This window comes from Acinonyx jubatus, chromosome D1 (genome assembly GCF_027475565.1).
Source record: "Acinonyx jubatus isolate Ajub_Pintada_27869175 chromosome D1, VMU_Ajub_asm_v1.0, whole genome shotgun sequence".
NCBI lineage: Eukaryota > Metazoa > Chordata > Mammalia > Carnivora > Felidae > Acinonyx > Acinonyx jubatus.
This window is the reverse complement of record NC_069390.1, coordinates 462,224-489,314: the sequence shown is the minus strand read 5'-3', so window position 1 is coordinate 489,314 and position 27,091 is coordinate 462,224. Positions and strand designations below refer to the sequence as shown.

The 27,091-nt window shown below is 61.3% G+C and overlaps 2 protein-coding genes and 2 long non-coding RNA genes across 9 annotated transcripts; 2 read left to right on the top strand and 2 right to left on the bottom strand.

Annotated features, from left to right (window-relative positions):
- Positions 1-359: 359 nt before the first annotated feature.
- On the bottom strand, positions 360-18,446 carry EPS8L2 (EPS8 like 2). 5 transcript variants are annotated; one of them, XM_027051358.2, is made up of 21 exons: positions 18,290-18,446; positions 15,656-15,762; positions 15,516-15,571; positions 14,687-14,867; positions 7,709-7,870; positions 6,980-7,129; positions 6,833-6,912; positions 6,609-6,751; positions 6,462-6,532; positions 6,169-6,295; positions 5,856-5,944; positions 5,494-5,568; positions 5,140-5,288; positions 4,888-5,020; positions 4,619-4,731; positions 3,297-3,402; positions 2,513-2,626; positions 2,022-2,094; positions 1,684-1,864; positions 1,455-1,587; positions 360-1,308 (listed from the first exon to the last, which is right to left on the bottom strand). In XM_027051358.2, the coding sequence occupies exons 4-21, from the start codon at positions 14,714-14,716 to the stop codon at positions 1,225-1,227; spliced, it is 2,013 nt and encodes a 670-aa protein (XP_026907159.1). In that variant the 5' UTR covers positions 14,717-14,867; positions 15,516-15,571; positions 15,656-15,762; positions 18,290-18,446; the 3' UTR covers positions 360-1,224. The 5 variants fall into 5 exon arrangements, with proteins under 5 accessions (XP_026907159.1, XP_026907157.1, XP_026907160.1 ...); XM_027051356.2 differs by having other exon boundaries at positions 14,687-14,751; XM_027051359.2 differs by having other exon boundaries at positions 14,687-14,746.
- On the top strand, positions 16,536-21,840 carry LOC128311720 (uncharacterized). The gene is made up of 2 exons (XR_008290207.1): positions 16,536-17,310; positions 18,600-21,840. It is a non-coding gene; the product is annotated as an uncharacterized LOC128311720 (long non-coding RNA).
- Positions 20,316-26,999, bottom strand: TMEM80 (transmembrane protein 80). Of its 2 annotated transcripts, XM_053202709.1 has the most exons (6): positions 25,667-25,802; positions 24,295-24,466; positions 24,163-24,182; positions 23,316-23,409; positions 22,941-23,033; positions 20,316-21,447 (listed from the first exon to the last, which is right to left on the bottom strand). In XM_053202709.1, the coding sequence occupies exons 1-6, from the start codon at positions 25,679-25,681 to the stop codon at positions 21,242-21,244; spliced, it is 600 nt and encodes a 199-aa protein (XP_053058684.1). In that variant the 5' UTR covers positions 25,682-25,802; the 3' UTR covers positions 20,316-21,241. The 2 variants fall into 2 exon arrangements, with proteins under 2 accessions (XP_053058684.1, XP_053058685.1); XM_053202710.1 differs by lacking the exons at positions 24,295-24,466; positions 25,667-25,802 and adding an exon at positions 26,831-26,999.
- LOC113596798 (uncharacterized) lies at positions 21,917-25,672 on the top strand. Its single transcript, XR_003417633.2, has 3 exons — positions 21,917-22,600; positions 23,884-25,003; positions 25,203-25,672. It is a non-coding gene; the product is annotated as an uncharacterized LOC113596798 (long non-coding RNA).
- Positions 27,000-27,091: the final 92 nt, after the last annotated feature.

Below are 27,091 nucleotides of genomic sequence, written 5' to 3'. Positions count from 1 at the left end.
TGACGGCCAACCCAGTCCCATGTCCGTCCATCCACGCCCTCCCCTAAGGTGCCTCCCTCACTCAGCTTGGGGCTGAGATTGGGCCTTCTGGACCCCTGGCCTGAGTCGGGGGTCACGGCCAGCAGAAGGGGCAGGGCCCCCCTCAGGCCCTCACCTCCCAGAAACATCCCCCAGGCCCGCTCGGACACGTGTGCAGGCGAGGGGCTCCTGGGCGCACCCCCTGGAGTCAGGGGTAAGTGACCTCACTTGGGATGTCCACGGCCTGCCCTCTGCCCAGTGGCTCTTACAAAGGGTGCCATTGCAGGGGGGAGCTCCAGGCCCACAGTGACCCCATCCCCACCCGCAGGAGACAGACTAGCTGCGAGCATACTTAACTGGTTTAATGACACAGCCTTTGAACCTTGGTCACCTGTCATCTCTGCAGAGTTCAGGGCTCCAAGACTCACCCACCACCCACACAGCATGCAGGGTGAGCCTGGCCTGAGACCCGGTCAGAGAAAGTTCCTTTCTTGGGCTGTGCCTTGGGGGCGGGAGCGGCGTTGGGATGGGGGCGTCGCAGGCCATGCTTGGGTGAGAGCATATCCAGTCCAACCTGGCTCCCCGCTCCCTGAAAGGGTGGAGCACGCACCCTGCCCCAGTGGAGCCTGGAGCCACCCCTCCCCCGGCCACCTTTGGGGAGCGATGCGCTGAGTGGGCGCTGTGGGCAATACCTGGGGGCGAGGCCCCGCTAGGCGCCCAGGGTGGCTAAGGCCTCCTGCCCTTCTGACCCACAGCCCACCCACAGGCACGTGAGAAGCAGCAGCCAGGGGCACGAGGTTGGGGCCAGGGTCACAAGCGCCAGGAGGAGCCCCCATGTGAACGGGGCGGGGGGGGGGGGCAAAGGATAAGTCCCGGCAGCCGCGTGGGGGTCCTGTGGCCTCAGGGAGGGGGTGGGTCTGAAAGCCGGGAAGGGGGCAGGGCGGGGCTGGAAAGGCCACGGCTCTGGCTTCAGGGGCAGGTGCGTGAGGGGCTGGCATCTCCAGGCGGCTAGTTTGGCGGAACAGGGCCTTGGGGCAGGCAGCCTGGGGGGGGGGGGGCGAGGCGCTGGGGAGCCTGAGGACAGGCCACGTGCCATGAGGCAGGTGAGGCGCCCCCAGCCGCCCCCCACTCCACGTCCATCATATGAAACATACACACATCCAAAAATAACCCTCCACGCACTGGGGTGGGCCCTGCCGGCCGGCTCTAGCTGTCCTCCTCCACTCTCCTCTGGGTCTTGGAATGAAACCTGCTCATGAGTTCCTCCAGCTCCGAGCCACCTTGCTGCTTCTGGGGAGGGAGGGGTGCGGCAGCCTCAGCCTAGGGCCCCGCAGGCCAGGGCCCCACGGCCTCCCCCTCGGCAGGCGATCTAGGAGCACGGGTAGGGGGGCGGCGGCGGGGAGCGAGGCGCGGGGCGGCGTGGGACACCCACTCACCTCCAGGACCGCCTTCTGCACGGTGAGCTGGCTGTACACGCGGATGCCCTCCTCCCCACACACCTTCTTCAGCTCCTCTTTGTTGAGCGAGAAGAGCTGGGGTCCGGTCAGAATGCCCAGGTTCTCCACGATCCTGGGGCCGGGGGCGGGAGGGGGGTGGGCGTCAGGGCGGGGCGGGCCCCCCCCCAGGTGAAGGCCTCGCGCCGCCCCGCCTGCGCGCCCCGCTCACCGCGGGCTGAAGGCCTTGGCTTCCAGCCAGGCGCGGACCTCGTGGGGCTCGGACTCGTAGGTGAGCGGCAGGCCCACGGGCTGGCTGCGCTCCACGCGGAAGTGCCGCTGCGGCTGCGTTTTGATGTTGCTAATCTTCTTGATGAGCTCGTCGTTGACCTCGTCCATGTGGTGGATCAGCTCTGCGGGGGGCGCCCTGCACTCAGGTCCCACCCGAGCTGATCCAGGGCTCCCCCACACTGGACGGGGACCCTCCTCCCCCTGCCTCCCCCAGGGCACCCCGGGCCCCGGACCCGCACCCGTCCGCCGGCCCTCATCCCCCAGCAGAGCACCTCTCACCTTCTTTGTTCCCTGCGAAGCTTGGGGGCAGCTTGTGGGTGGGGCTGGCAGGACCCCAGTATTTCAGACTGGCCTGCAAGGGTGGGGGAAAGAGACGAGCGGGTGGGGGTGCCACCAGCTTCAGCTCCCCCCCTCCCAGGGCCTGGCCAGCAGGGAGGACTCCAGGACTCAGAGCAGGGGGTGGGGTGGGGTGTTTGGGGGGGCGGTGGGGGGGTGTTTTGTGGGGGGTATGGGGGTGGGGGGGGTGAAGGATGTGGGGGTGGAGGGTGGGGGGCGTGGGAGTGTTTTCTGGGGGGTGTTTCCTGGGGTGTGTGGGGTGGGGGGTGGTGGGGGTGGTGGGGGTGAGGGGGGCGGGGGTGTTTTGTGGGGGGTGGGGGTGGTGCGATGTTTTCTGGGGGGGTTGGGGGTGGGATGGGGGGAGGGGGCGTCTCTCCTGAGATGTGGCTGCACCCGCTCCTCCACGACAGCAAGGTCCCCCTCCTCCCGCTCACCTGCTCTGGGGGGACGTCCTCCAGCCGAGTCTCGTCCAGGATGCTGCAGGGCACGTAGCCGGCCTGGCCACTGCGATTCCGAAGCTTCCACCACTGGTGGCCATCTTCCAGCACCTGTGGGCACCCCTTCCTCTCGTCACGGGCACCAGCGCAGGGTGCGGGAACCCCTCTTTACAGGTGTGCCAGAGAGAGTTCTAGGCGTCTCTAAGCTCAGGCTCCCCCCAGTCCTATGGGGCTGCCATGAGCCACCCCTAGGAGCCCCCGCCCTGCCCAGCCTTCCATCCCACCCACGCGGCTACCTCTCCCCACCCCGCTGCAGCGGCCTCCTGCAAGGTGCCTCTAGCCTTGTGCATGTAGATCACCCACCCCCCCCCAGCCCGCTCCACTTTCTGTCCCCCACTGGATGGCCTGGATTCAGGACTGGCACCAGATGGATGGGGCCTCAAGGGGGCTCCAGGGCCGGGTGTGAATGACGAACCCTGGCTGAGTTGGAGGGTCCCCCAGATGGGCACAGGGAAGGCCCATCCTCCAGCATGAGCCCAGCCTAGCCGAGCACAGGGGCCCCTGGGCCCCCTCTGAGAGACCCAAGACCGGGAAGCCTTTCAGCCAGGCTGTTTGGGGGGGGGGGGGCGGGCAGGCTGTGGACCCAGATTGGAGTCTGGGGGTCGGGGTCCCGGGGACGGGGTTGGACAGACGTGCCACGCGCCGGCATCAGGCAGCCTGGCTGCTGCCTGCGGTCCCCCCCGCCCCCCCCCCCCCCCCCACAGCCCAGGCCCCTGCTCACCTCCAGGACCTCATCCTTGAGCACTGACAGCTCGTTGGCATTCCGGGCCGTGAAATCATAGAGGATCCTGACGTACTTGGCCATGGCCGGTGCAGGTTCGTAGCCCCTGCGTGGAACAGGAGGGCTGAGGCCCAGGGCTGGGCCCGGGGAGCAGCTTCGCAGGTGCGTGCTGCTCCCGTTCAGCTCTCTGAGGTCGCAGAGGAGACAGGCTGAGGCGCATCAGCCGGGAACAGAAACTGTGACAGCCCCAGAGCGCCTGGGGCCCCACGCGGAGGTGGGGGCCGTGCAGCGGGGTGGGACGCCGGGGCCTGTGGGCACAACAGGGCCTGCCCCAGCCCAGCCCATCTCAGGGGTCTCCGGCCCTGGCCCCCCAGGGGAACCAGAGCCAGACCTGTACCCGGGAAATGACAGGGCACTGCCACGCCTGGAAGCAGGTGATCACTGAGGGGGGCAGTCGGTACGGCACAGAGGACTGCCCACGAGCTGCAGGGGCGTGGGGTGAGGGGCTGCCCTGACCGAGGGTGTTCCGGCCACAGCAAGGAGCTGGCCTGTGGCTGCCCCTGGGCTGGGCTGTCCCCCCTGGTCAGTCTGGGCAGCCTCCTCCTCACACAGCTGTGGGCCTCGGGACACCATGCAGGCGAGGGGGCCGAGGCTGACGTGGCTCCGGAGCCAGGACTGGCCGGACTGGAGATCAGAGGATGAAAATGTGTCTTCCAGTGTGGCCCTGGGCGGGGCACCAAGGACATCAAGCTGCCGGTGTGCAGCAGAGAAGGGTGTGCTTGTTTAAGGTACAGGTTTCGGCCCCCTCCCCTCCTGAAACCGAATCCTGGGATCTGGCAGGGTGACGAGCATCGCAGACAGGTCCGGGGCCAGGAGTGGGAACAGAAAGGAGGAGGTGGGGGAGGAAGGGAGGGGAGTCCCCCAGGCCCTGAGTCTGTTGAAAGGTGTGGGGGGGGGGCGGGGAGAACGACTGTCCGTAGCTCAGGCCTTCAGTCTCCTCTCTGGCTCTGAGGTTCAGCCTAAATCAGTGCCAACGAGGTGACAGGGATTGGTGACCTCGCTTAAGTTCGGCGCCTTAGTAAACTCCTAATGGTAATTCTGAAACACACGGGAGAAGACGCAGAAAAGGATGATGGATCAGGCTGATGAGTTTACGGCTAGTTGGGGATATGTTCTAAAGTTAGAAGGAAAACCTGGTTCTAGTTTGGAAAAACGCTATTTTGAACAAAACATTTGCCGCCACCTGCTGCCAGCATACTCACGTCAGAATCTCCGCATGTCTAGGAGTGAGTGCCACACTCTCGTTTTTAAGAGGAACTTACCTGTGAGCATGCGGGGAGCTGGCTGGTGGGAGGACGTCCACCGGAGGTGTGGGCTCAGGTCCGAGGCTGTGTTTTGGGGAGTTTCGAAAGGATAGTCGGCTCACTGGAGTCGGCTGTGGGGAAGAAGGACCACCTGGGCTTGGCATGGGGTGAGGGCCAGGGTAGGGAGGCGTGGCGAGGGCAGCGGACAGAGGTGGGCTGAACAGGTGAGCACCGGTGGAGGACGCAGATGGCCAGCGGCGCTGGGTGGGGGCTGTGGGTGCTCTGACCTCGTCATCTGGGCCAGACGCCAGCCCCTCCACTTCCCAGGGAGCCTCCTGCAGCACATCCAGGGGTGGCTCCCAGCCGCTGTGGAACTTGGGCACGTAGAGGGGTACCTGCGGCTCCCGTGGCCACTCAGAGCTGGGGGTGGGAGGTCCTGGGGGTGAGCTACGCCCACCCACTGGAGCCCAGCCTACCCGCCAAGTTCGCACCCCACGCCCTGCATCACCCCTCCCCGCCCTCCCTGCCTGCTGACGCACCGGGGACGCGTCCACGTCTCCCCCAGTGACTCCCACAGCGTCGTCTCCTTGGGGACTAGGTGGCCTCGCAGGAAGCCCACGGCGTCGCGGGAGAGCATGGGGCTGGTGACGGAGCATGCGATGTCTGGGCCCCCACAGGTGCTGACGATCTGGGGCACAGTGGGGTTCAGAGAGAGCCCTGCCCACCGGCCCCCAACCCCAGCTCGCTCACTTGCAGCACCACAGGCCAGCACGCTCTCAGCGTGGACGCGTGGCCCCAGCTGCCTGCCCGAGGTGGGCACTTGCGTCCCCCCACCTTCAGCCAGGGGCAAACCACCCCGGGGCCCTGCTCCCCACCCCCCCAGCCCCAGGCACCAGGTCTAGCGGTCCAAAGAGGAAGTGCACCAGTTCCGCAGCGCTGGGGTTCTGGATGTGCTTCTGCAGCTTGGCCTGGGGCGGGGGGCACACAGATGGGCGGGGGGATGGCGTTGGGGATAAGGGGGGCAAGGACCCAGGCCCCCCCTATGTCAGCACAGAGGAACAGGACGTGGGGGCAGACAGACGGGGGATGGTGTTGGGGATAAGGGGTGGCAAGGACCCGGGCCCCCCCAATGTCAGCACAGAGGAACAGGACGTGGGGGCAGACAGACGGGGGGATGTGTTGGGGATAAGGGGTGGCAAGGACCCGGGACCCCCCAATGTCGGCACAGAGGGTGGGAAAGAGTTAGTGTACTCACAAGCAGGTTGATAGCCAGCTTGATTTTCTGGAAACAGTCAACAAACTCAGCCTCCGAGGGGGGCCGTGCCCGGAGCGTAAGGACGCCCTCTGGAATGTGGGGCAGTGGCTATGAACCTGGCTGGCCCAGTCACTGCCCCCAGCAGCCACCCGGCAGCCACCTGCTCAGACTGGACCTCTTGCAGCCCAGTAGCCACCTGTCCCCGTGACCACTAGCCATCCGCCTCAGCTGCACCGCGGTCTCTCCATCCTCTCAGGCATCCCCCCAACCCCAGCCGCTGTCGCCTCCGGCCTCCACCCCACCCCCTCCGCACCTGCTGGCCCCTTCTTCCCCTTCTTCTTCCCCCTCTTGCGCTGGTTCAGCTGTTTGAAAGCCTCGGCCGCCTTCTGCAGCCGAGCCACGAACCACTCGATGTCGTCCAGGGCGCAGTTGAGGATTTGCTGGGGTCAGAGCGGAGGCAGGGGTCAGTCTGAGGCGCCCCCACCAGCTGCAGGGACAGTCCCACGCACTGTCTCTTGGTCCCTGGCCTGGGGGAGGAGGTGGCTGCTGGCTGGGGGCTGGCCGGAGGGGCCCACGCCTGATGGGGGCTCGGGCCGCGAGACCCACCGTTTCCTTCTCTATCTTCTGGGCCAGCACAGCCCGCGGCTCCTCGTCCTGCGACTCCCGACGGCGGAAGCCTGGATGCGGGAGGCAGAGTCAGGTGCCACCGACGGCGGCCGCCCCCTCCCGCTCCCTCCGGCTCCCTCCGCGTACTCGGCTCGCTGAGGGGCACGGGCGGGCCCACTCGGTTCTTGCTGGACGGAGAGTCACCGCCGTGGCGCTGGAAGGGGATGGGGGCTGGGCCCTTGGGGGCGGGCAGGACCGACTGCCGCTGCCGGATCTTCTCCCGGTGGCCCCTGCAGTGGGGGGCAGAGGCCCGCTCAGCCCGGCCCCGCCGCACACCCGGCCCTCCCCGCCGCCGCGCTCCCCCCACCTACTTCAGGGTCTGCGGCCGCATCTTCTTCCCCAGACGGCTGTCGGCCAGCGCGCTCTCGATGTCCTCGTGCACGAGCTCCGCCTGGCGGGAGGGGGCGTCAGGCCGGCTCGGGACCCCGCCCCCGCCCCGGCCGCCGCCCCCTCCTCACCTCCACCTCGTCGCAGTAGAAGAAGTGGATGTCGGGCTTGCTCTGCTCCGAGTCCTGGCACACGAGCAGCAGCACGGACGGGTACCGCAGCTGGTCCAGCACCGTCTGGCTGTGCCGCACGGTGGGCAGCGGGAAGTTCTCCAGCTCTTCCTGGGAGGCAGGGGGCTCGGGTGTGGGCTCAGCGGTGCCTCAGGGTCGCGACCCCCACTCGTGACTCGAGCGCGGGCACCGCCGCGGACGCGCGCTCCCAGCCCCGGGGGCGCGGTGCGGGGGCGCGGTGCCCGGGGCGTGGGCGTCAGTGGCGAGCCCGGCCCGTGGGGGGCGCCCGCGGACACAGACGCACACAGGAGGGGCGTGGCGCCGACGCAGACCCAGGCACGGACTCTGCCAGGCCGTGGCCACAGCTGTGGCACGCCGACCCCCGGACAGAGCCAGGCCCTGTGTTGGTACGGCGGGTGGACGGGCTCTTGCCAGGGGTGGACGAGGCGCTGCTGTTGGGACACGGCTCCCCCGGATGCTCAGCCCCGCCCAGGTCTCCCTGCCCTGCCTGCTGCCCCGCGCCCTACTCAGCCTGCCCCGCCCCCGCAGGAGCCCCGCCCCCCAAATGCAGGCCCCGCCCCGCGGGAGGCTCCGCCCCCAGATGGAGCCCCCGCGCCCCGCCCGGAGGCCCCGCCCGGAGGCCCCGCTGAGGGGCTGGGCCGTGTCCCTGCGGCCCTGCCGCCACCGCACCTGAGACTCCACGTCCAGCAGCCGCAGTGACTGGTCGTTGACCTGCAGCAGCATCTCCTGTGTCCAGACCTTCTCCTTGGAGCTCAGCTGCACCAGTTTCCGGATGGCGTCCTCCACAGACGCGATGGCCTCACTCTTGTCCATGATGAACGTGGCCAGGTGCTGGGGACGGGCGGGGGAGTCACTCTAGGGAGAGCCCTCCTAGTGCCCAGAACCAGGGCCGAGGGGTTGCACCCTGGGGGCCTGAGGGGTCATGCCCAACCCTGGGAGCCTGGGGTGGGGGGGCGGACATCCCCTGCCCTGGGGGGTCTGAAGAGACACAGCTCTACCTTAAGGGGAGGTCTCTGCTCTGCCTTCGTGGATGTCCGTGGGGGCCGCGGACATGCCCTGATAAAACCCTTGGGAGTCCTACACAGACGATCCCTCACCCTTCCCCATCTCCTGTAGCTGGGCTCCAGGAACGCTAGCCTCCCTGCTCCCCGGAAGACCTGGTTCAGGGTCGCCGCAGGGCCTTTGCATGGTCTGTCCCCACCTTGCCTCCCCTACTCTTCTCCAGCTCTCTTTTCCTTCAGGGCTCTGCTCAGACCTGCTGTTCCTGCCTGGCCACGGCATCACTCCAGCTCCTGGCCTGCCCTGTTTTTATTGACCACGATCCGACATTATGCTGAACATGATGTGCTCCTTTGTTTCTTTTCTGGCTGCTGGGTTCACTGCTATCTCCCCAGTGCCAGGGACAGTGGCTGGCACACAGTGGGCCCTCAGTGAATATGCTGGAATGGCCATGTGGGGAGCTCATGTGGGGTGGGTCTTGGGGACTCTTGGCCAGCCAAGCCCTCCCTTTCCAGGGACCCTCCTCCTTCCTCTGTCTCCAAGACTGACCCAGGCTCCTCCTCCCTCCAGACTCCCCCATGTGTCCCACCGCTGAAGTCAGTCAACAATGCTTTGACAGTCGGGGAAACACTATATTAAATTCTAAGCACTCAAGACCCAGCTACAAAAGTGCTAGAAGAAAATACTGGATGATTCCTGAAGATCTCAGAAAGGCCTTCTTCACAGAGGGACTTCCCTAAGCAAGGAAGAAAATCCAGATGCCCAGAAGAAAAGACCGAAAAATGTGACTTAATGTGCTTGGGAAAAACAAACAAACAACCATATACGAAGTAAAAAAAAAAAAAAAAATGGGAAAAACAGACGTAATAGATATAGCGAAGGCTAGTTTTCTTAATATTTATAAAGACCACTATGCATTACAGTGACAGCTCTTACTTGTTCAAGGCTCTACTTTGTTAAGCAAAGTTATTAAGAATACCGATGATAAATGAATACACGAATGAAAAAGATCTGTGACTAAGTAAAATAGTAACACCCCGGTAGAAAAATTGGCAAAAGACACGAACCGAGAGTCTCCACGAAAACCAACATAACTAACTTTTTAATCTGGGAGACTGCATATAATCTCAATAAAATAATCGTGAGTGCAAGTCTGACACTACTACTTCTGAAATGAATCGACTGCTGAACGTTTTACTTTTTTTTTTCTTCAAGTTTATCTATTTTGAGAGAGGAAGAGAAGAGAGAAATCCCAAGCAGAGCTGGACGTGAGGCTCGAACTCACAGACGATCAGATCATTACCTGAGCCAAAATCGAGAGTCGGATGCGTGACCGACTGAGCCCCCCAGGTGCACTGTTTTACCTCTTCTATTGCCCAGCACTGACGGGTCCTTGCGGGTCACATGTGCAGGTCAACTGTGCAGAAGTGGGATCCCCACCCTGCATGCGCCAGGTGCTCTGGGGAGAAGCCCAGGACACCTGGAAAGGCGAACGCACTCCCTTGTCACAACTCAGATGACCTGAACACGTGTGCAACGTGGCACGGGCACCAGGCTGCTCCCTGCAGCACTGAGTGTGACAAGAAAAGGTGGTCCCAACCTACGTGAGCATCAGCAGTCAGAGGGATCAGTGGGCAGCGGGACACAAGGCTGGCCGTCCGCGCGAGGCAGGGTGAGCCCCAGAGCACACGTTGTTAGCAAAACCCGCACAACCAAACCAAATGAAGCCACGCACGCGGCCGCAAAACAAGTCTAGAATTTTGATGGAAACCCCGCACGGTGCGCTCTCTGACCATCGTGGTGGTGAAATAAAAAATCAGTACCATTTGATAACTAGAAAACCCTCAAATAATTGGAAATTCAGCAACACGCTCCTACATAACAACCGATGGGTGAACGAAGGCACGAGAGAAATAAGAAAATACTCGAGAGACAAAGAAGACGAAAGCACAGCACAGCACAACATAGAGACGCAGCACGAGCAGCAGGCGGGGGCGTTTGGAGCTGCAAATGCTCACACGGTCGGTCCCCGAGGACAGGCAGAAGATGTTCCGAACTGAATGACAATAAAGGCATGGGCATCAGACTTGCAGGATTTCGCTAAAGGGGCTCATGGAGGGGGACGTACAGCTGTAAATGCATATTAGAAAAGCAGGGATGTTTGGGGCACCTGGAGGGCTCGGTTGGTTGAGCGTCTGACCTCGGCTCAGGTCATGATCTCACAGTTTGTCAGCTCGATCCCCGAGTCGGGCTGGCTGCCGTCAGCACGGAGCCTGCTTCGGACCCTCTGCCCTCGCCCCCTCTCTCTCTGTCCCTCCTCCGCCTTGCATATGCTCTCTCTCCCTCTCTCTCAAAAATAAATAAACATGGGGGCGCCTGGGTGGCTCAGTTAAGTGTTTGACTTCAGCTCAGGTTATGATCTCGTGCTCCGTGGGTTCGAGCCCCATGTCAGGCTCTGTGCTGATGGCTCAGAGCCCGGAGCCTGCTTTGGGTTCTGTGTCTCCCTCTCTCTCTGCCCTTCCCCAGCTTGTGCTCTTTCTCCCTCTCTCAAAAATAAATAAACATTAAAATAAATAAATAAACGTTCAAAAAGAAGAAATATTTAGTATCAGTGATATAAGCATTTCCTTTAAGAAACTAGAAAAGGACAAATAAAACCCAGAGTAAGTGGAAGGAAGGAAATTAAGAGCAGAAACCAACAAAGTAGTAAACAAACAATAGAGAAAAATCAACAAAGCCCAAATTTGGTTCTGAAAAGATTAATGAAAGTGATAAACCCTAGCAAGATTGATCAAGGGGCCGGGGAAGAGAAAACACAAATTATCAATAACCAAAAATAAAAAAGGAGCGTCTGTGTGGTTCAGTTAAGTGTCCAACTCTTGATTTTGGCTCAGGCATGATCCCAAGGTCATAGGATCGAGCCCTGCACTGGCCTCTTCACTGACATCTTGGAGCCTGCTTGGGATTCTCTCTTTCCCTCTCTCTCTCTGCCCCTCCCCTGCTCTCATGTTCGAACTCTCTCACTCTGTAAAAAAAAAAAAAAAAAAAAAAAAAAAATCTGGGGCACCTGAGTGGCTCAGTCGGTTAAGCATCTGACTTTGGCTCAGGTCATGCTCTCACAGTCTGTGAGTTCAAGCCCCGCGTCGGGCTCTATGCTGACAGCTTGGAGCCTGGAGCCTGCTTCGGATTCTGTGTCTCCCTCTCTCTCTGTTCCTCCCCTGCTCTCACTCTGTCTCTCTCTCAAAAATAAAGATTTAAAAATTTTTTAAAAATCTATCTAGAGATATGTGCACTCTAGAAAAAAAATAATATATATATGCATGTACTCTCATGCTCTTTAAAAAATATATTCATATATATAACTTTTCTTTCCCGCAAAGAAAACCTTGCATTTAGAGGGCCTCATAAGTAGATCCTATCAAATACTTAAGCAAGAGATAAAAACAATCTTTCACAAATTCCTTCCGAAAACCAAGGAGGAGGGAATACTTTCTCACTCACTTTTCTAAGGCCACCATAATTCTAACACCAAAACCTGTCAAGGCTTTGCAGTAAAAGAAAAATTACAGACCAACCTCTCTAACAAAACATTAATGTGAAAACAAAATATTAGCAAATTCGTGCATCAACACATAAAAAGAATAACACACATGCACACATGAAGTCTGTCCCGGAAACGCGAGGTCGGTTCAACATTCGAAAAAATCCCATCAGTGTGACTGACTTACGTTAACAGTAGCGAACACATCTCTGTAGATTCAGAGACAGCATTTGACAAAGTTCAACACCTTCCACGATGAAAGTTCTCAGCAAACAAAGAATGGAAAAGAGCTTCCTCGGTAATAAAACGTATCTACAAAAATATAGCATATACAATGGGGAAATCCTGGATCTTTTCTTCTAAAATTGGACACAGGGCAAAGATGTCCACTCTGCTGCTTTTACTCAGTACTGTGCTGGTGATCCTAGCCGGGGCAATGAGGTACGAAAAGTAACGTGGCTCCGAATAAGGTATTAGGCGCTGTATTTCAGACAACCTGATTGTATACAGAGTAAATTCGAAGGATCTACAAGCAAATCACTAAAACAAGTAAGTGAATTCAGCGTCTCAGCACACTCAGTCCCTGCACACAAGTTCAAAGGTTCCTCCGTGCGCTAGCCACAGCCAATTGGAAAATGGCTTTAAAAGAAAAACCAGTACCATTTACAACAGTGTCGACAAGCCAAATACCCGAGGAGTGTTTTAACAAAAGACACGCAAGTCCTCGGCGGTGGAAACAACAAACGCTCCGAGAGAAGTCGGACAAGCCACTGATACGGGACGAGATCCCGCGTCCACAGGCGGAAAGACTCGGGATCATTTAGATGTCAATTCGCGCTACGTGGATCCAGAGGTTTGGCTCAATGCCGGTGAAAACTCTAGCGGGCTTTTCTGCGGGCGGGGGATTGAATTGGACAGTCTGATTCTAAAAGGTAAAAGCAAGCACAAAGATCTTGGAAAAGTCGAGAACATCTTGAGGAAAAGATAAAGTTGGAGGGCTCACGTTGCCTGATTTCAAGATTGATAATACAGCTGCTGCTGCAAGCGAGAGACCGTGAGGCAAAGGGGTCCGTGGACAGATCCGTCCACATTCAGCTAAACACGTCTTGACAAGGGCACCAAGCAAGTCAACCTCCGGGAGGAGGACAGTCTTCTCAGTATGTAGCACATTTGCTACAGGGAAAAACTTAGCCTTAAGTCTCATACCCAAAAACTAATTTCAAATGGATCATAGACCTGAGTGTAAAAGCCTCAACTCTGGAGTTTCTAGAAGAAAACACAGGAAGAGATCTTCAGAGCCTTGGGTCAGGCAATGACCACTCCCCACCCTCCAAAAAAAAAATAAACAAAACCCCAAGAAAACAGCCCTGACCATAAGAAAAAGTGGATATGGTTGGATATCATCAAAATTAAACACTTCCGCTCCTCGAAAGACAGGTCAAATCCACAAGCCAGACTGGGAGAAAATATTTCTCATCCACACACCTGACGATGTGCGCAAACGACTCCTCGCAGTCCAGAAGGCGGATGTGTACACGCAGGTGGACAGAAGGGACCATAGGAAGGGTCCCCAGGGGTGGGGCACGGCTGGCGGAGATGCCCCCCCCCTCCCCCGCCACTGCAGCCTACGGCACAGACTTGTTCTACATGTGCGCTTTCTTGAAATAAGTTTACTGAGCAGAACAAAGTGTTATAAGCTATACGAATTCAGTTATGGGAAGGGAGGGATTCTCCAAAAAGTAAAGCTTCAGGGATGTAGGAGAGCAGTGTTGTTGACAGTGGGGAAGACTGACCACCGGGGTCAGCATGACTGAGCTTTGGGGTAATGGAGCTGTTGTGTCCCGACCACGGTGGCACTGACTGCAACAGAACCGCCCCCCGCCCCCCTCAGCGTCACTGTACGCTAACTTAGAGGCTTGAGCAGCCCCCCACTGCCAGGGTGGGTCTGATCTTGCCCCCACCTCCCACCCTCTCTCTGTGCCTTGGCTTTCTCGTCTGGGAGGGCCAGGCCAGACCACTCACTCCCCCAGCCTTGCTGACTGCTGGGTGGGCAGGAGGGGTGCCCCTGGGCTGGGGTCTTTCCACAGGCTAGCTTGGACCAAAGTCCAGAAGGGCTGGGAGTCCCCAGTGGCATAGATGATTGCTCACCAAGGACGGCAAAGTCCCCACGACCCCGAGAGAGGCGGCTGAGCTGCCTGGGAAGGAAGGGGACGCGCTGACCTGTCCTCACTAGGTACCCTGCCCTTGGGCCCTGGGCCAGCAGCAGCCACCAGCCTGGCAGGGAGGGCTGCTCCCTCAACACAGCCCAATTCAAGAACCTAAGGACTCCCAATGTCTCTGCAGACCCATTGTATAGACCAGGAACCTGAGGCTCAGAAAGTAGTGACACGCCCGGCTTCTGTGGGTGTGAGGGGGTTCTATGTGTGTGTGGGGGTCTTCATCTTGCTGGTCCAGGGCCCCCTTTCCTGGTCCAAGCCCTGCTTCCTGGTCCAGGGCCCCCTTTCCTGGTCCAAGTCCCCCCCCTTCCTCCCTTCTCAGCCATTCTCAGCCCTGTTGTCCTACAGGTTTGGACAGTGGCTAGGAACCAGGAAGGTCACTTAAAAAACATACTTCTGGAGTTCTAAGTGTGAATCAAAACTGACCTAGAGTAAAAACCCTCCTGAGCTGGCAGCTGGTCTTAAGTTCAGTTAACCAGTCTGGACTCTCGCTGAGCCCATCAGAACTGGCCATGCCAGGCTTTCTCTGCAGAAGCTCAGGAAGTGTGTCTTTGTCCCACCTAATGCCTCCTAATCTAGTTCCTTGTTTGGGGGCCAGGATGGCCAGTTTCCCTCCAGCAGGTTTTCCCATCCGAGCGTTGCCGAACAGCACCCGAGGCTTGTCCCTGACTGGCCTGTATTGGCCACCGGCATCTCTCCTCCCCTGACATAGCTCCAGGGCTCCTGTGTCCCCCAGACTGTCACCTTCCCAGGACTGGAGGACAGGCGTGGGGCAGTCCTTGGCTCTGGCTGCCCGCTGTGGGTGTCAGAAGCTGGGCTGACCCCTTCCCTCTGTGCCTCAGTTCCCACACCTGCCCAGGGACCGGAGTGCTCCTCAGGGGCTGGCCTCACCTGGACATGGTACTGGGAGGTCTCATGCATGATGATGTTGGAGTTGGAGTACTTCTTCCTCTGTTCTGAGCAGGGAGCCACCGGTCACTCACCCCAGAAGGCAGGACCCACAGCCCCTAGTTCAGGTGGGACTGGACTCCCAGGTTGGGCCACAGGGAGGGCCAAATGGAGGCGAGGGGTGCTGCCACCAGAAAGGACTCAAGGGTATGAGATGTGAGTGAGCCCCCCCCCCCCCAGGATGGTCCCTGCCTAGGAAAGGACCCCCAGCTCAGAGCAGTGATAGGGGTCTGTCCTTGAGGGGTGCGGGAGTCTCAACAACTCCTCCCATGGAGGCCCCTTGCCAACCTTCCTGGGAAGGGGTCCAATCCAGGGCTTCCCCCAACTCCCAGAGCTGCCTGCCAACATCTCCCGGCCCCTCCCTGGCGCTCCTGACTTTCCAGACAGGGCACCGAGTCCAAAGGCACAAGTGTGTGTCTGCGGGGAGGGGCAGAGTCGGGGGAGGTCCTGGCTGGCCAGGCCCCGCCCCCGCGGAGCAGACACCTGGCGCTCCACCCAGCCTGAACCCCGCCCCCCTGGGCTATCTGGTTGCAGCGAGGAGGGCGGCCGAATCAATATTGATGGTTCCTGAATTATTAGTAAAGGCCTCTCTCCTTACGGTGAGGGAGGGAGGGGCCTGAGCAGCTAGCTGTTGCTTAATTAGGGTCCGGGGGCCTCCTTCGGGCACCCAGGGCTCACGTGCCTCTCCCCTGGTGCCCCAGCCCCAGCACAGCCTGGGGGGAGGGGAGTGGGCGAGACCCCACGGCCACGTCCGTCCAGGAGACTCACTCACCAAACAGGTCCTTGGCACTCATCTTGGCCACACCGTCCGACCGGCCCAGGCTGCCGCTGCAGGGGAGGGGTGCCGTGAGGGCGAGGCCCACACCGCGCCCCTCCCTGGGGACTGCTCCGCAGGTGGGGGTGGGGACTCACTTGGCAGCACCGGGGCAGCAGCTCACGGACCCCAGCTGGCTCATGGTGTCCTCGGTCGTGGCTGGCGATGGGGGGTGATGGAGGCCTGTGCGGCCTGGGTCCAAGGCCTAGTGGACAGGGTAGCCGAGCTGACACCTCACTGGGGCCTGGTCAGTGGCTTCAGGGCTCCCAGGGCGCGGCTTGGTCTCCTGCTCCACCCACCGCAGGTCCAGAGGCTGCAGCCCTGGCGTCCTGGCCAGATTCCCCAGTGTGCTTGGGCGGGGTGTCCTCAGGGAGCGGAGCCCTGCCTCCTGGATGTGGCAGGACCTCCCAGCCCATGTCCCAGCTGTCAGACGTGTGCCCCTATCTCACTCCAGACCCTTGGTCCTCCACAGGGAGCCCCAGGGCGGGCCAGTAGAGGGGTCCCACTCCCGAGGCTATCTGGCGTGGGGCTGCAAGGACAGTGTCCTGGTGATTCTGAGATGGGACTGGGGGAGGAACCACCTTCCAAGCAGAGGGAATGCATGTTCAAAGGCCCTGAATCAGGTGGGAGCCAACACGAGAGGACAGCAGCACAGGATGAGACTGAGTCTGGGATGGGGTTGGGGGGAAGGTGTGGCCCTGGGGACCCAGAACCCAGTCCAGAGGGAGCCCACCCTCAGGGGGGTGAGCAGAGCCTGGTATCCCTGGGCCAGGCTAACATGTCCTATGGTGTCTGTGCCCCATGGGGACCTCTGACAAGACTGTCCCTCTGTGGGGGTTCAGTATTGGGGGTCTGCTGGAGTGGGTACTCATAGGCCAGGAGTGCTGGTACCTGGGGGTGGGGAGCACCCTAGGACTTTCTGGTTTGATCAGGTCCCACCTACGAGGAGGGCTTCCAGGAGGTGTGAGGGGTCTGGGGGCTTCGGATCACCCCTTCCCATGGGCCACTGAGGGTCCTGGCTCTCTCAGGATGGGTGGGAGTAGGGGCTTGGTCAGATTCCTCTGACCATCTGCCCGTGGAGAATGTCCGGAATGCTCATGACCTCAGTGAGTGAGCCAAGTGTTTGCTTAATGGGATTCCTGATGGGCTGAGCCAAGGGCACTGGGCACGTGTGTCCAAGTACACACACACCTGGGCAAAATCCAGGCCTCTGGGCACACACAGACAAGCACAGGTTGACACATGGCCCTTCTCCTTGGGGAGCCTAGGCTGGGAACACTGTGGCCTTCACCTCCCTGGAGCAGGGCGGCGGGGGGCCTCGGCAGGGCCAGCCAAAGAGCTGAGTCCAGGAGCTGGCATCTGGGTTGGGGAGCAGCTGGGGGAGGGGCCGCCTACGGGCCCATTCCAGTCAGCTGACCGGGGCAGGGGAGCTGGGCAACCCCAAGGGAACCGGACAACACCTGGGGCCCAGGCTGCACTTTGGTTTTACTGCGGCCATTTTCCGGGTGCAAAGGGAAGGCCAAGCAGGGTGCCTGGCTGGGCTGTGGAGGAGGCCCGAGCAGGGCAGGGAGGGTGGAGGCACCAGCCCCAAGTTCAAATTCCAGCTCGCGCAGGCAGGCCGAGTGACCTTGGGGAGGAGTCGGTTTAAAGCCCAGAGGAAGCTGGGCGGAGCCCTGGAACGGGGGACCCCCCCCCGCCCAGGCACTGGCTGTGCTGGGGTCTGGGAGCTACAGGCTGGGGAGGGCCCAACCAGGTTGGTAAGCAGGGACAGGCCTGGGAAGCCTGAGTGGGGGAGGAGTGGGCTTAAGGCTCACTGGGGAGGCAGGCACAGAGGACCCAACAGACAGGGCCAGGGGAGTGACGAGCCACTGAGGCCCTGTTCTAGGCAGGCATCAGGAGAGGCCTGGGCAGGGCCCTGGAGGGTGGGGGGAGAGTGCAGAGGTGGGGAAGGAGAGACGTCACCAGCTGGGCCCCGGCTCCCAGCGCTGCTGGGGCCACCTCCACCTGGAGTGGGGGCAGAGGTGGTTTGTGGGTGCGCCTGAGAAGCACCTCAAGCCTGCCTACCCTCCTCCCCTGCCACCAGGGACACCTTCATGCACAGGGACCACCCCAGGCCAGCCTGGCCCAGGGAGGAGGGACCCAGGGTAGCCTCAGGCGGGGCACCGGCAGGCCCCTGCAACACAGCACCCAGCCTCCTCCTCCCTGAAACTCCCACACCCCTTGACCCAGAGCCTGACCCTAGCCTGATGTTTCCTTCTCGCTTAGACACCCAGGAAGTGCCTCCTGACCTGACAAACAGAGAGCCACTGGCTCACCTCTGTCTGGTGTCTGGCCGCCAAGGAGGCCCAGCCTGTCCCGTGGAAGGGGGGGTTTGGGGCCCCTTCACCGGAGGAAGGGGTTCCTTCCCCCGCCAAGCCCGGGGCTGGGAGGGGGCCGGCTGACTCAGGTCACCGCCGCCGCCCCAGGACCAGGCGGGGCAGACCAGGCCGCAACGGCACCGGGCTCCTTGGCCGCGGGTTCGGCTCAGCGCTCTCGCACCCCGTTGCCCCTGGCGCCCCGGCCGGGCCCAAGGACTCAGGCCAGAGCCTCCAGTTTCCTGGCTACCTGGGGAAACTGAGGCCGACCCGGACCGCCGTCCGTTCTCGGGGCTCCTGGGTCGCTCCTTGGCCAAAGCGCGGGCGGCTGCCCGGCAGGTCGGCGTGCGCTGGGTGGGAAACCGTGGGGGCGCTCACCTGCTGCTCCCGGTCCCGTGCCCGCGCCGCCGGTGGGTGCCCTGGTCCGCGCGTCCGTCCGCACGTCTGTCGTCTCCTCACCTCGGCGCCCAGGCTCGGGCAGCGGGAGGGACGCGCGGCTGGGCCGGGCCGGGGCGGGGCCGCGAGGAGGAACCCGAGCGGCAGGTTAGAGACCCGGGAGGCGGCGGGTGCGGGGGGGAGGGGTGGGGACAGGACGAGGACGCCCCGCCTCTCCGGCTCGGCCCCGCCCCCCGGGGCTCCCCGCGCTCGGCCCCCCACACCCACCCCCGTGGGCCCCCTGGACCTGCAGACCCCACCCACCCCCAGAGCCGGGGCGCCCGCGGACGGATAGGTGGATCTGGAGCCCCTCACCCCGGAGATGCGCCGGTGTGACCGAGCAGGGCAAGGCTCTGAGACCTTCGCGAGGCAGCCCTGGATGAGCCCTAGCAGATGCCAGGTACCCCCAGCCTCAGCTGCCGCGGCAGAGGGGCTCTCTCTGGGGCCCCGGGAGAGACTCCCCTCCCCTTCAGCTGGCCCCTCTGCTCTGGAGGGGTGGGGGAGTGCTAGGGCCAGGCTTTAGTCTGCAAGTGGGTGTCAAAGTTATGATCAGAGGCCAGAGACCCCAGGGCTCTGCGCGCTGAGTCTCCCAGGCCGGAGAGGGGCCCTCCCCTCCACAATTCAGGAGATCCTATAGTCTTTTCCAGTAGCCTCAACCAACATGGGCATCCCCAGAGGGATGTGGGTGTCAGACGGGAAGGTGGGGATCCTGTGGCCCAGACTGTTCACTGGTGCCAGGGACCAGAACAGGTGGGGGAGGGCACTCCTGGCAGTGCCCCCCTCCTTAGGCCCAGGCCCCACCCTCTGCCCTCAGCGTAGGGCAGGTGTCCTGAATGGACTCCCAGGACGCCCCTGCTCAGCCAGCTGGCTGGGAGGAAGTGAAGGGGCAGAGGGCAGGTCCGGGCAGCGGTGGGCACCCCCAGGCCCGTGCAAGGACCCAAGGGCTCTGGCTATGATTCCTGGGGTGGTGTGGGGGTGGAAACGGGTGTGTCAGGAGGCAGGGGCCCAGGGCAGTTGGCCTCGTTTGCCTGGCACTGACGTGGAGCGCTTCCTGGGGAACCGCCTGGGGAAGGGAGGCACACTGGGTCCTGGATGGTCGGTGGCACTGCCTTTTCACGGGTCACGCGGACCCCGGGGGCGGGTCTCCCTGCCTGCTGTCTGAAGCATCACAGGTGAGCTCTCCCAGGTGGGGCAGGAAGTGGCCTTCTCCTTGGGCCCAGCCCTGCCCCCGAGCCCTGGCAGGACCTGGCTTCCTGGTTCTCTCTCCTACTCTGCTGAGCACTGGAAGAGGAAGGCCCGGGCCTGCCCTCGTCCTTCCTGGAGACGGGCAAAAAGTGGGAAGGCCGGCACACAAGGGAGCAGCTGAGGTGGGGACTGTATCACTTCTGAAATGAAAGTCACTGTCCCCAGACCAGGACTGACCCTGATCAGGAGGCAGGAGAGAGCCTGGAGTCCCAGGCTGGCTGGTGGCCACGTGGAGCTGTGGTGCCCTCCGTGGCATCTGACCGCCACCTGCATGTAAACAAAGTGACAGGGGTGTCCGGAGCCCAGCTCGGGGCAGGAGATCATGAACCCTGAAGGCCACAGGTGTCCGGCTGCCAGAGTCTGCAGGGGAGCTGGCTGGGCGCTCCCAGAGGCAAGCGCACCCGTCCCGTCCTTCCCGAGTCCGCACGGCGCCAGCAGCAGGGAAGGCAGCGGGGAGGCGGGAGGACGCCCGCTGGTCCAGAGCCAGAGTGGGCAGCGCAGAGAGGTCCTGCTCCCACTTGCCCCTGCCAGGACAGAGGCCATGGGGGGGGGGGGGCGCCGCTGCGGCCCCTCGAGGAAGCCAGTCCCCGTGGAGGTCCTGGACTGGCCCTGAGGCCTGGCTTGGCTGTCCTCCGGGGGAAGCCCTCCTCCTGGGGCTGCTGGGGGAGGCCTGGATGGGGTATGCGCTCTTGGGTATGGAAGAGGTGGGCGGCCTCAGGAGGAATTCAGGGAGGTATAAACATTTATTTCCACAAAATGGTAGAGAAAACGTCCAGATACCCAACGTTTTGTTCCAGACGTGGACGGTGCACAGCGTGAACAGGTAAAGGTCCTGGAGAGCAGGAGCTCGGTGTCTTCCCGGAGCCATTACGATCTGCGAAGGGGGAAGAGGCACAAACAGAATGCGAGGAGCACAGTGCAAACGTCCCTGGCGTTTTAATGACCGAGGCTTGGACGTGGGGGCGCTGAGGCACCGGGCTGGGGCAGTGGAGGGCCGTTCGCCGCTGGCCCACTCCCTGCCTCCCTCCCGTCAGTGCCAGGGTCTCGGCCCGTCCTTCCTTCAGGAGCCCCCAGGGGAGAGGAGCCGCAGCTGCCGACATCCCCCCGGACACCAGGGCCCATGGTTCCTAAGCAGCTCGGGGCCTGGCTGCCCGCTTCCCATGCTGCCCCTGGAGCCCCCGGCAGAGCAGCAGCACGGTGGGTATGGAACACGCACCGCCCCGGCCTGCGCCCTCACACCCACGGGGGAACCGGCAAGACACGGCCAGGCTGCTCCTCCCGGCAGGGAACGGTGGTTTGTGGCCACAGCTCGGCCACCTCCTTTCCCAAGGGCCTGTTCCCTTCTGGGTCGGGGGTCAGGGCAGCTGCCGGAGGGAGATCCTCACCAGCCAAAAGCGGGGCCTGAGCAGATGTTCCCGCGGTCTCCCTTCCCGACCCTTCGTGCGGCTGTTCCCGGCAACTCCCCCGGCTCTCTGCTCTGCCCTGGGTTCCTGACCACCCCACCACCCAAAATTCGCAAACCACTCCAAACCGTCCTACCCGTCCACACCGGTGCCCTTCCGTCCAGCACTGGGGGAGGAGACGGCCGAGCTCCCGGGCGGGGGCTTCTGTGCAGAGCTGTCCTGCCCGGCAAAGCCGGGTGCTGCCCGCCTAGCTGACAAAGGCAGCAATGGCCACCAGCTGCAGGACGGCCTCCAGGCCGTGGAGCGTGAGGAGCGCGGCGCCGAGGGTGGAGTCGGCCCGCAGCACCAGCGTCTGCCAGAGCAGGAAGTAGGTGGACAGCAGGGCGCCACCCGCCGTAAGGACCAGGCTGCCGGCCAGCGGCACCTCGGCCTCCATCAGGTTGCCCTTGGTGCCTGGAGAGGGGGACAAGCGGACGAGTGGGCACCGGGACGCCTACTCGGACGCACGTGCACCCAGGACGGCCCCGAGGCTGCAGGGAGGCCAGACGCGAGCTCATCGCCAGCACATCCCCCTGGACATAGGGCTGACGGCTCCCAGGGAAAGGATCTATGGTGGCCACCACATCACTCAGGAAATGTCACAAAGCAAAAATGCTGCCGAGGGGTGTGCTCTCCCCAGTGAGGATAGAACCAAGTGCAGTTGTAATTTTTGAACCTCAGTCTCTGGGTCAGTTGTCGGGGTGGGAGAGGGAACTTGGTTTTCTAAGAATGATCCCAATTGCATTCGGACACCTTTCCCTAATTCCAAGTGGACTGAGGAGATTTTGTTTAAAATTTCCAAAAATATTTTACTGTGGGCTAAGATCAGTTCTGGAAGGTCTCATGCACACTTGTAAAAAAACAAACAAACAAACAAAAAAAAACAAACCAGCACGGCATTTTACAGACAAATAGGCAGTCACAGGAAACGCTGATCCTTGACTGCAGGTGTCCGAGGCGCCTGGGCAGGGACAGGCAGGGCAGGCGCCCCGCAATCCCAGCACCTTCTGTTCCCCTCCCAGGTCTGTGGGCTCGTCCGTGACGGCCCAGGAGACCTGCTTCTGTCCACCAGAGTCCGGAGGGTCTGATGACCATGGCATGTGCCTGTGTCCCCACTGGTGATGGGGCACCCTGGCGTACACGTGCAGGCAGAACGTGCTATGTGCCAGGGCCTGGGAGTGTCAGCTGCCATCGGCTCCCTCTGCTATTCCAACAGAGGGAGCATTTCCTATACCCATCAGCAGAACACACACGGTGTGAGCCTGTTTTAGAACACAGACGTGCTGACACGTGCGTGCCTGTGGCCGTGAAGGCAGCAGGGACGAGATGGGGCTGGAAGCCGTGTGCACCCCGTGTGGCGAGCCCTGGCCGGAGCAGGGTGGGGCGCGATAGACAGCAGAGCTCACGCTGTTGGGAGAATATAAATGGGGAGCTGGCTGAGGGCACCTGCAGTGGCCTGGACTGAGCAGGCTCCGGGGGCCCTCCTCCCCTTCCAGGCTCCGTCGCCTGGAGAACACTTCAGATCCTCCCTCTCCAGACTGCTGAGGCCAACAGGAGAAGGCAGGAGGTGAGGTGGAGATTTGGGGGCCCCCGAGTCAATTGGCCGAGCTGGGTTCCAATCTCAGTGCTGTCGGGTCACCCTGTGGCTTGTGCAGGACTCCCAAACAGAAGCGCCTCTCCCAAGGGTGCTGCTCCCAGTATTACTTGTCTCCTGAGTAAAGCTTCTGAATAAACTAATTAATACTTAATGGCGTCGTAAGGCGAGCTTGCAAAGCAAGTGGTTAAGCGGTTGACATCAAAAGTGTCTCCAAGAACCACGTTATAAAGGGATAGATGTTTGAAGGCTCCCAGAGCGTAAGCTAGTAATTCTGTGACCCCAAGTACCACACGGTCTTCAGTCGACTCACCCAGGTACAACCGAACTGCTTCCAGAATCCCCATCAGAAACAGCAGAGTCAGGTCGAGAGCCAGGTAAGGACAAGGATAACTGAAAACCTGACCTGGAGAACAGGCAACAGAGCAGAACTCCAGTTATGGGGGGCAGTGGCAGGGGCGCCTCCCATGTGCCTCTATGAGTAAGGCTCACACTTATGGGGCACCCGGTGGCTCAGTCGGTGAAGCGGCCGACTTCAGCTCAGGTCACGACCTCACGGTTTGTGAGTTCGAGCCCCGCGTCGGGCTCTGTGCTAACAGCTGGGGAGCCTGGAGCCTGTTTCGGCTTCTGTGCCTCCCTCTCTGCCCCTCCCCCACTCTCTCAAAAGCAAACATTAAAAAAGACTCACTTTTATATATGATCATTAGGAGCGTAGCCAGGAAATACAGGGCATAATACCCCCCACTCAGGTAGAGCAGCACTTGCAAGGAGACGGACGAGAGCTGGCCAGTGGTTAAGGACTCGGTCCCAGGCAGACCCAGAGAGCCTCGCAGTGCGTCCACCCCAGGGGGCCAGCTCCGCCCCGTCTTCCCAGGGGCCCGACACAGGCAGGCCCAGTGTAGGCACCTGCGGGTGGCCATGGAGACCCGGCCACCGGCTCCCTGCCTGCGGAGGCTTCTGCCCACACTCCTCCCCTGTCACAGATGTCCCATCCTGGAACCAGAGGGCTGGGCGTGTCCCTGGTAACTGCGGGCAGGATGGCCAGGCTTCCTTGCGGGCACCACCCTGATCCGGGCCCAGGTTACGAGATTGAAAATAATGAATTCTTTTCATTTCCTTCAAAGAAAATGTATTCTCTTTGGGGGGGGGCAGTTAAATGTCCACTAACTTTCCCAAGCTCTGTACACCTCCTGTTTGCTTACGTAAAAGGACTCTGTAAGTGTTCAAACTGAGGGGTCTTTGCTCTTCTGCTCCAGATGGGCCTGGGGGAGGCAGGCAGCCACCCACTCAAGGTGCAGGGCCTAGAAGGAGGGTGATGGAGCCAGCACGCTCCACTGGAGGAAGTCCTAGAACTCTCTGCATCTGTCAGTGACCGTCCCTCCCACTGAAACGTGCAATTTCTACTCAGAACTTATAGAAAAGGTGGGGGCAGAAAGCGGAAACTCAGAGCTGACTTCAAGAGTCCGGCAAACCAGCACTCAGGAACCGTGCTGTGGAGGCCCACCAGGGGACACGTGGGCACAGCAGAAGGATACCACCGCGGATGAAGCTCTCCCTAGAAAAGAAAGTATCCGTCAGGGAGGCCCCAGGTCCAACCCGGATGCTTTCCTGGGCCATGTCCAACGCTGACCCAGGACCCCGGCTCCATTCTGCGATCCCATATTTACAGAAAGAAGCCACGTTTATCTGGGCCTGCGGTTGTCCGTCTGAGGATCTGACCGTTGGCTTTTCGAAAGCTGAGGCTGGGCCGGAGTGTGTACTTGGGAGCTCAGAGGTGGAGAGGAGAAGGCTCTGAATGTGGCCGAGCTGAGCCCAGCCGGGACAGGGAAGGACTGCGCCCTGGACACAGACAGAGGACAGCTCTTCTCATCTTCTGAGGTTTCTGTACATTTACCACGTGGGTAGAACTAGAGGAAAACCTTTTCCGACTCAGGGTACGAATCCTTTTTTTGTGTGTGGTTGATGAGAGACCCTGCTTTCCTCTGGAATTTCACACACGGCCCCAAATATCCCTCAGATACGCATTTCCTGAAGCGGCAACCCAAGTTCTCGCACTGTTGTGGCTCCTGGGCCTTCTCCCACCCGCGGCAGCCACAGGTCTCCCTCCTCCTAGGCTGACAGCCTCTCTCCCCGTGAAGTGGTCTTGGCATCACAGGTGTTGAGTGTCTCTAATCCTCCCATCGAAGGTGTCCTGGGGCAGATTTCCTGTGTGAAGAGGCTCACACCAGTGGCACGTCTGTGACACGCAGAAACATCAGCAATGACTGAAAATTTGCCAAATGGACCCTCTGGGAGGCCTGAGCTATACTGCCGGCGGCAAGTGGACCAGCGATGGGAACCAGCCCGGCCGGTCTTCTCTCCAGCCCCGGTGATCTGGTGAGTAGATCTGGGCTTTCTGTGGTGCCTCACTTGGGCAGGGGTCCTAAATGGGTCAGCCCAGGGAATCAGGGACACAGATCAGAACTCAGCCTCGAGGAGCGGCAGCCAGGGGAGGGCCAGTGGAGCACGGGTCATTTATAAGCTTGCATCACGTTACAGGCGGTGTGCTCCTGAAACCCGGCCTGTTCTTTTCCAGGCTCTAGCTAAACTCCGCCACCTAGATACTTGTCGGTATCGGGTGGATTTCATGTGAACTGGGGGTTTCCTCCCTTTTGATTCTTCTCTTGAAGGCCGACTTCAGACACTTCAGATCTACTTGCTGGCCGGCCACTGTGATGGATCAGAACCGTGGCAGCTCAGGAGCAAAGGCTGCACAAAAACCTTACGTGACACAGGATTTTACATAATTAACGTTAAAGGCAGCTGTAATCAGATTGGCGGCTCTAAGGGTTTCAGACCCATAACGGCTCATTGTGACTAAATACAGCAGTGGTTTTCAGGACCTAACATTTTTTTGGTAAATGATTTACTGTAGTGACAGTGTGTCTCTGAACAGGGGTGTCAGGAGTACACGTGGAGGTGCGGAGAACGAACGTGTCCCCGAGGTGACAGACAAGGTGTGCACAGGGATCCTGCCCCGGCGTAAACCTAGTTTCTCACCAAATGGAAACACATCTCGCTAGCAGCGGCCGTTCACAAAGGTCTGACGAGAGGGCTCTGCTCTGCCTCAAGCACACGCACAACGGAGACCACCTCTTTGCAGGACGTCCCGCTTGCTGCCCAGCGCACTCCCTCGTCTCTGTCTTCCCCGCAAGTAATTCCTGACAGCTGGGGTGTGCAAAGCGGGCTTTTTTATCTGAGCGATCGCTACCACAAAGACAACCCCAACCCAGAGTAGCACAGCCCCCATCCCATCCCGCACTTTTCTTACCCAAGCGGTGCACACATCAGCTGCTATGTGGACTGAGTGGTCAGCACCGTAAATGGCACACTCATGGGCACAGACCCTGGCGACCCGGGCAGGACGCGGACCAAGAAAAGCTATGCCCACCTGTCTGCCAGCTGGGGGTGTTTCACAGAGAGAATGAACAACTCACTGGACTTCCAGGAGTCAACGCTTGGGGGGGTGGGGTGGGGGGGCGGGGATCTGTACGACTGAAGCACACGCTGGCGGGGACCAGCTTTCCGGGGGGTTGCCGCATCGCCCAGCATTCTGTCTCGGACACAAAGCTGCTGGCAATGGGACGGGGTGCCTCCCGACCTGCGGGGCCCCCACCAGCTCCCTGGGCGCCTGGGCCTCACGGCACACGGGCCGCCCTCGCTCTCTGGAGAGCGCGCAGCCGCTGCGCAGGGCAGTGTGGCAGTTCACGGGTCACACTGCAGCCAGCCCGGGCCCACGCCTACGCCCCTGCTGCCTGCCCCTGCCCCTGCTGCCAGCCCCTTGGCCCTGTCCCTGTGCCCCTGCCCTGGCCCTTGTCCCCTGCCGCCACCGCGCGCATTGCGCAAAACCGGGGGCCGGCCACGGAAAGGTGGTAGCAGGACACGCGACGTGAGGCCAGGGAGGGGAAGAGGCTCTCAACGGGCCCGGGGCCTCACCTCGCGAATCTACTCAAAACCGCGGAGTCGCAACCACCACGAGGTACCCCAGACTGGTCGGCCTTTCCGACACCAGAAAGAACCAAAACGAACCGGCCCCCTTCCCGGCATGATCTCTGCCCCCGCCGCCCGGAGTCCCAGCCCCAGCCTCCGGCCGACGGGAGCCACGCAGTCCCGAGACCCTCGCGGCCCCCTGACGCCCCCAAGCCGCCCACCCCACGCCCTCACCTCGCCGCGCGGCCGCCATCTTGCCGCCCGGCCCCGCCCGCCCAGTCCGCCGCGATCCCGGCAGTCTCTCGGCTCCGCGCTCTTCGCGTCTCTTCGGCCATTTTCGCTTCTGCTCCCGAAGGGGCCCGACCTCGCCGCGCTTCGGGAGTTGATTCCGATCCGCGGCCGAGGCTCGATCAACCCGTCCGGCAGCGCTCGGGCACTTTCGTACAGGCGGAGGCGGAGAGCCGAGGCTCGGAGTATCGGGGCTCGGCAACGCTC